At 44.3% G+C, this 7940-nt stretch overlaps 1 protein-coding gene across 1 annotated transcript; it reads left to right on the plus strand.

The window, feature by feature from the left end:
- Positions 1–1015: 1015 nt before the first annotated feature.
- On the plus strand, positions 1016–2890 carry MYF6 (myogenic factor 6). The gene is made up of 3 exons (XM_004602699.2): positions 1016–1534; positions 1843–1933; positions 2283–2890. The coding sequence occupies exons 1-3, from the start codon at positions 1016–1018 to the stop codon at positions 2399–2401; spliced, it is 729 nt and encodes a 242-aa protein (XP_004602756.1). The 3' UTR covers positions 2402–2890.
- Positions 2891–7940: the final 5050 nt, after the last annotated feature.

Below are 7940 nucleotides of genomic sequence, written 5' to 3' on the forward strand. Positions count from 1 at the left end.
GAACCATGCCAGTGTGGAGTGGATCATGGGCGAAGCTGCAATTACAAAGTCTATCTCCTTGCTTGTATCTTGGTGGCTACATTTTTCACCTGAGTCCTTTGAAACAAAGAATGTGAGTGAGCTAGAAATTGAATGACAATGCTGTGAGCCCAGTGCTAGAACAGTGCCTGCCACAAAGGCACCCTTGACTCCTCTGAATCCTGAAACATCACACAGCAATAGGGTCATCCTCTGCCCTGCCCCTTCTGTCACAGGAGCTTCTGATTCACCATGAAGGGCAAGAGAATTCAGAGCTTCATTGCCGCCACCCTCCCCTGCTAGCTAAGAAATAGTCAAGGAAGATAGATGAGAACCCTTCAGTCGCCCCTCCAGCTCCCAATCTACCAACCTTAGTAAAAGAGAGGAAAGATTTACCTGCTCCTAGTGAGGCTGAAGCCTGACAGTCATGTGTACCTTTGAAGGACTGTAATGGTTTTAATCAAAGGGATAGCATCTTTTTGACAGGCAGGAGAGAGAAAAAGAACTGAACCACTCTGCAAATATTAACCAGGCTATTTTGGAGCAATGGCGATTGCCTTTGAAATCTTTCATCATGGGTCTATACTTAGACTTGAGATGCGATGCGCCTGGGGGAGGGGAATAGGGTAGTGTTAATCCCCGGTTGTTTTGAAGTTGCATCAAAACTGTAGGAATGGCTGCATTCAATGCTTTGTTTACAATATGCAGATCTCTGTTTTTGTTTTAACCTGTTCTGCATATAGATAGTCCCATTATCCTGAGGCAACACCTCTCAGTTTGCTTTCAAAGTCGATGTTCTAGAGAGCACTGGCTGTAATCACTTTGGAAGACTGATGCTCCATGACAGCTAAAAGTTGGATTGAGTTTCAGGAGCTACTATATATAAAGCCAGGGCGACTTATGTCACCGCACTAATTAAATGCCATCTGGGTGGTTCCTCTGGGTTTTTTGAGACCATCACCCAGTTCAGACGGAGTCAGAGGCCAAGGAGGAGAACATGATGATGGACCTTTTCGAAACTGGCTCCTATTTCTTCTACTTGGACGGTGAAAATGTTACCCTGCAGCCATTAGAAGTGGCAGAAGGCTCTCCTTTGTATCCAGGGAGTGATGGTACCCTTTCCCCCTGCCAGGACCAAATGCCCCCAGAAGCTGGGAGCGACAGCAGCGGAGAGGAACACGTCCTGGCGCCCCCGGGCCTGCAACCTCCCCACTGCCCTGGCCAATGTCTGATCTGGGCTTGCAAGACTTGCAAGAGAAAATCTGCCCCCACGGATAGGCGCAAAGCGGCCACTTTGCGCGAGAGGAGGCGGCTTAAGAAAATCAACGAGGCCTTCGAGGCATTGAAGCGTAGGACTGTGGCCAACCCCAACCAAAGGCTGCCGAAGGTCGAGATTCTGCGGAGCGCCATCAGCTACATCGAGCGGCTGCAGGACCTGCTGCAGCGGCTGGATCAGCAGGAGAAAATGCAGGAGCTGGGGGTGGACCCCTTCAGCTACAGACCCAAGCAAGAAAATGTAAGCCCGGTTGCTGCCGGGGCAGGGGCCTGATTGCAAAGACCGCTGAGCTGCTCTCCCGAGGGCCTTAACCTCCAGCTGCTCGGCCTCCTTTCCGGGCCCCCTTCCTCACCCTCCCCCCTCGCTCCCTCTCCAATGCACCCCCTGTGACCCGTGGAGACGGGGTGCCGGCATGAAGCAGGAAACGTGTCCCGTGCCTGGGGGAGCTGGGGCGACACCCCCCTCCTCCAAAGCTCAAACTCCCCCCTCCCGCCCCCCGTAACCGATGTTGCTTTCCTAATCATCTGTTTGCCTTGGTTTCCCTTCAGCTGGAGGGTGCGGATTTCCTGAGCACCTGCAGCTCCCAGTGGCCAAGTGTTTCGGATCATTCCAGGGGGCTCGTGCTAAGTGCCAAAGAAGGTAACGGGAAAGAAAGGGCCGTGGGCCGCGCTCGAGGGCATCTCATCTCGGGGGACAGGGCTAGGGTGCTCGCTGTGAGCAGAAAGGGCTGGTGCGAGAGAAGAGACGCGCCCCCCACCCCAGACCAGGGGTCTCCCTAGGGGTGCCGGGCCGTCTGGGTCATCCCGTGCACCAGGCGGGGAGCTGCCGGGTCCCTCCTCCTCCACCTCCCCCCAGGGCGGTGTTTGTGTGTGTGTGTGTATGTGTGTGTGTGTGCGCGCGCGCGCGTGCGTGTGTGTGTGTTTCTGCTTGCAGGAGGACCTAGCATCCCTCCAGGGCGATGTGTGTCTGAGTGTGTTTTTGCTTGCAGGAGGGTCGAGCATCGATGCTTCGGCTTCGAGCAGCCTCCGGTGCCTGTCTTCCATCGTGGACAGCATCTCCTCGGAGGAACGCAAGCTCGCCTGCGCCGAGGAGGTGGTGGAGAAGTGACGGGGGGCCGGCGCTCGGGACATTCTCCACGCTGCAGGAAGATCCCACCCGCCCCCGCTTCGCCTAATCCTTTAGCTCAGGTCCCATTACAGGAATATTTAGGAATTTAGACCCAGGAGCTTATGTAAAGGGAAGGAGACAAATGCACAAAAGAACTTCTCGGAAACTGTTGGGCACGCTCCGTTTGAGAAAGCCCTGGGCTTCGGGGCTTTGATTTGTGGAACAGCCAGTGGCTTAGGGCTAGCAGCCTGCCTTTGTTTCTGTTTGATTGGTTTTGTAATATATTTCATTTTATGACCGTGATCTTTTCTTGAGGGGGGATGTGTGTGCCATGTTCCAAAGAAGTTCATTCCTGTCTCAAGCAAAGTGGAAACATTGCATTGAAAAGATAGTAGGATTGAGTGTAATTTTTTTTGTAAATACTTTTTTTTAAAAAAAATTGTGTACCCCAAAGATATCTTTTAAATGTGGAATGACATGTGTAAAGTGTGCAAGGGTTCTGGCATTGTAATATTAAAAGATAAGTTTCTATATGAGTCAAGTTTCAATATGAGTAAATTGCTTCAGCTGAAAAACTGCTTAAGGACCTGTGAACATGAAGAAAGAGGGGCCATGTTCTAACTCAGACACCACACAAGCCCATTTATTTGGGTGTTTTCCTAAAGAATTATGTACGGGGATGAAGAGCATTTGTTTTTCTTAACTCATGTATTACCTAACACTCTGGGGTAGAAGTGAAGACTATCCTGAAGGAATCCCTCTCTTCTCCATCTCTTGCTTTCTCTTTTAACTGTCCTGTTCCTAAAGATTGTCTTAGCCGATCTCAAGTTTAAATTAAGTTTTCAATGCACTGAAACCCCCACTGTTGTAAAGAATTGCCCCACAAGACTCTACTTCTTGGCCTAAAAGATGTTCAGCTAATTAGCCCAAATTCCTTTTCTTCTTTGACTTTCCAGGACCTGCGGGGTCTGAGGAATCATTCATTTGGAGGCTGCCGTGGCCTCGGAGCTAGGAGCGTGCTGCCCGCCCAGTTTTCTTGAACTAGACTGGTGGCTCAGAGACTGGCGTATGCTCAAGGCCGTGCATAGCTTGCGTTTGTTTTCCAAATAGAAAGAGTGAAGAAGGGGACAATCTGTCTCTTGAGGGGAGGTGGGCTTCTTTGAAGGAATGCTCTGAGAGAGGGAAAGGGTTAAATGGTAGAGGATAGGACAACAACAACACACATGATACCTCTTAGCTGGACCAAGTAGCAAAGCCCTAGAGAGGCCTGAAACCCCAGGAGTGCCTTGCCATGAGGATTTTACAACGTGTGCCGGGTTTGTTTATCCTGTAACCTCAGGAAGGAACGACCACCAAGAAACACAGTGGGATGTGAAGCCTGAGAGAGGAGCAGCCATTTCTTTGGAACTGCTACTTCTTCACTCCTGCCTCCACCAGCTCCCCCACTCTTAGCTTCCTCCTTCCCTTTTTCCTATCAAGATTAGTCCTCCATTCACAGATGAGAAAATCAAAGTGAATTCAACAGGTTCAAGCCCCCAATTTCTCTGTATTACTTGAGTCAGGACACTCCAGAACATCCTGATACCAAGGACAGTGCCCTGCTACATCTTCGTATCTTAACTAAGTATCTAATACTAAGCTGCATCTGAGTATCTTAACCTGTTTTATTTTTTTGTTTGTTGTTTGTTTGTTTGTTTAATCTCAATAGGCCTCTTTCTGGGAATAGTAGTTATTCTGTTTTCTGACTACAGGGAAAATTCTAATTTATCTAATATACTTTTTTTTTCCAGTGCAAAAATGCCACCAAATGAAACTGCATGGACACATAATCAATCTTAGAGGTTTGAGAGAATCGAGAGAGGGAGTTTTAGAGGAGGCAAACAGCTGAGTCCTGGTGGGCTCAGACTAGCTAGATGAATCCCGGCTGTTACTGCTTAGCCTTGAGCTATCCTGGCTCCTCATTTCTAAAAGAATGGGAACAACAATAACAGTGCTTAACTCCTGGGGATGTGGAGATTCGCTGAGATAACACGTGTCTGAGTGCTTAAGTCAAAACCTCACACAAAATAAGCACTACTCTCACTCTTTTTTTTCCCCCCTCATAAGTAAATCTAAATTGACCTTCTTAAGTCTTTTTCTTCTACCAAAAGCCATTTTAGTTCCTTCAGCTCCAGTTATATCCAGACTTTGCCAACTCTGTGTAGCTGGGGAAAGTATTCATAACAAAGAGACCAGAGGAATTTGAATGAGCTATTCTTTTTATTTTACATATTATTTCACATTGTCCTGTAATAAATTTTAGGGCTAGGAGAGGTACTATTAATTTTTCTACTTTGGAGAGGAAAGGTCCTTTGGAACAGTGAGATATTTGCATCTCTTGGTGGAAGGCCTGGTCTACAAACACTGTGTAGATGGATTCAAACCTGTTCTCTAAGCCAGCAGGCATCCTGAAAGAAAAGTCATGAAGAACTTAAAAGGAACATTTATTGTCTTTAAAATAATTTGGTTCTCTTTGAAAATGATTTTGCCAAACCTCTTAAGAATAATGAACTATTGAATTCCAGAATAGAACAATAATTTAATTAAAACACAACTGGGGAAGTATGTCAAATGAACTAAGATGTGTGACTATGTCTAGGTTATGGATATACCCACTAATGATACTTATTAAGTACCTATGATTTTTCTTCCCCTGGAGATAGAACTTTATCCTAAAATGATATTGGACTCATGGTACATCCAAAATCAAATACTATGATTGGCCAGATGAGTCCATTTCTATAAGATCACATGCACTTTTTATAATACGTTTTGTATTAAAAACTGTTCACCAGTAGAATGCTTTTATCAATGGATGGATTTTATTTTACTGTTGATGGATTCTATTCAGTCTTTGCAAATCAAAACTTTTCCCTTTCTGTTAGTTGGGTAACTTGAGAAATTGTTTGGAATTATGTTTGCCTATAGAAATCTCTTCCTTAAATAGAGCAAATATTTCCCAAAGACTTCAAGTGACCCCCACTGCTGAAGCTGTTGACATGCGAGGCTATTAAATGTAATCCATGGTGTGTTTGCAATTAAAATGTTTTATTTGATATTAATGATGATAATCTTTACTAATTCCAAAGCCAAAATAAATAGCAGACAATGAGGATATAATGACTTCATAAAGATAAGCACCTTGGAAATTTAACTGACCCTTTCCCCAGAGGTACACATAAAGTTATCAGAAATAAAATGATCTTCTTTTGTAAATTACTGTAGAAACAACTTGCAGAAAATAAAATATGAGCTTTTCAGACTAATTTTTGTGATCACAATGGCATCATTGAACCCAAGCCTAAATGTAGTAGTAATCTACTTATGTCATTAGCCCCTTACCTCAACAGCTACTTCTTTTTTGTATGTTTGGGGGAGGTAACATTATGCTAAATGAAATTCAGAGTGCCTAGTTACCCTTGTTGTTTGTTGTTTTCAAAATTTGGTGAAGAAGGTTTTGGTTGCTAAAGTGACCTGTATTCCTATTATGCCATTTAAACTTAAAGATAGAATTTACCTATTGTGTTATTCTTAGCAATATTTTTATCCATCTCAAATATCTCCTCCCACAACATTATATTTTGAAAAAAAAACATGTACTCAAAAATATTTTAGTTAAATCTCGAATGGCTAATTTTTAAAATTGAATGCATTATTCATACAGCAAGGACTTATTACCTCAAAAATATTAGCCATCAGACCTCTAGTCACACCTTAAGCTCAACCCCCCCTAAAACCCCCGAATGTTATAAAAGGTTACCCTTGGTTTCATTCTGACAGGGGAAGCTTCTCAAGTCTGTTCAGAGTCAGACTGTGAAATGGAATGGCTATGCCATGTGCTGAACCAAAGATAATGAATACTACAAGAACTGGCTACTTTCTCCACTCTCAATGCTGCTGAAAGTCCTTACTTAGGCCTTTGATCTCTCCTGGGAGTCTTCGAATTCAAGCGGAGACCAATGTCTTCCTCAGCTGTCTTCTCCACAAATTCTTCCAGCAGCTTTGGCAGGTACTAATGTGTTTACTTAGGTGTGCTGGTTCCCAGAGCTAATAGCAATTTCAAATTGTTTAGCACATTGTGAAGTCATATATAATAAGTAAAAATTTCTAGGACAACCCCCTTTATCCAGAAGCTAGTAAAGGTCTCAGGTAGGGGCAGAAGAAAATAAAAATGGACTTTCTGTGTAAACTTGGTTTATCTACTATTTGAAGGATGGAGAATTCTTACTATGACAGTATTCCTATGGTGGCAAATTTTGCTAAAAAAAGAAACATGATCATTTTGCTGATGTGGTTTGTTCATTAGCACTAAGAATGTTGCCATAATGCTTAAACTAAAATAGTTTCTCTGGAAAACAAAACAAACACTTGATTATTTAAGAGTCTTTGCAATTTAGACCTGCTGGTAAGCCAATTTGTAAGATGTGTTTATTTATTTATTTATTTATTTATTTTTCAGAATGCAAATAACAAAAAGATTTTCATTATCTATCTTCTTCCTTAGAACCTTGGTAGGCATTTGTTTATAATACAAGACATGGCTGAGGAAATTTCCCATCCACATCTGCCTAATGAGTGGTTCTAACTGAATGTCAAAATGTCATTTCAAAGAGCATAGCTTTCTTTTTAAATATGAGTTAGGGAAACAAGCACGAAGTTCTTTTCTCTGGAGAAATTTAGGGGGGACATTGTATTCTCCCGTGTTGTTGTTGCTGTTGTTTTCCAATAAGGAAAAAAATAGCAAATCTATTTTAAGATACTTTTATATTTTATTTCATGCTTCCCTATTCAACATCACCACTTCCTCGTCCCACGCCAAAAATACATAAATAAATAATAAAATAAACCTATTTCTGCATCTTTCCCTACTCTCCTACCTGATCTTAGCTCCCACACCTACCCCCAAGGATCAGAACCTCTCCTGAATTGTAGGACCGTCCCCCCAGTCATTTCGGGGTTCGCTCTGGCTTTCTTTTTCTCTTTTCATTTTGAGGGAATCGCTTTCTCCTCTCATCCCTAGCAGCAGCTCATTTTTTTTTCCTCCTTGGTTTTCACTTTGGGGCTGTGAGAGCCAATTTTCAGCACTTGAGTCCCCAGAGTCCTCAACCCCGGCATCCTCCTGCAGGTCCTATTAAGCCGCGGGCGCTTGTGTTTTCTCTGCTTCTTTAGTTCCACTCGGCCGCGGCGCTGGGGCAACTTTGTTTTGAGATCACCTTACCAAAGCCAGCCCTAACCGCTGGGAACTACCGTTACTGACAGAGTCCCCCCCGAGTGACAGCCTCTTCCAGGCTGCGAACGGAGCAAAGAGGTCCGGGACTGGGGTCTTGTTTTGTTTTGAGTGTCTAAGCGCTTCGGAGCGCGCCAGCCCGAATTGACTGAAGAATACAAACAAGACTCACCTCTAGGAGCGCAAGCTCTAGAGAGGGGGGTGGCCAGCCTTCAGCCGAGTCCTTTAAGACCCCGGGGGCAAGGTGCTTGCCCCGTGAGCATCGCTGACCTT

This window comes from Sorex araneus, chromosome 10, assembly GCF_027595985.1.
Source record: "Sorex araneus isolate mSorAra2 chromosome 10, mSorAra2.pri, whole genome shotgun sequence".
Classification (NCBI taxonomy): Eukaryota; Metazoa; Chordata; class Mammalia; order Eulipotyphla; family Soricidae; genus Sorex; species Sorex araneus.

Bases quoted from the DNA above. Each gene is read 5' to 3' on its own strand.
- MYF6 (XM_004602699.2), top strand. From the start codon at position 1,016: ATGATGATGGACCTTTTCGAAACTGGCTCCTATTTCTTCTACTTGGAC. The intron at 1,535-1,842 runs GTAAGCCCGGTT...GTTTCCCTTCAG, and splicing joins ACAGACCCAAGCAAGAAAAT to CTGGAGGGTGCGGATTTCCT. The intron at 1,934-2,282 runs GTAACGGGAAAG...TTTTGCTTGCAG, and splicing joins CGTGCTAAGTGCCAAAGAAG to GAGGGTCGAGCATCGATGCT.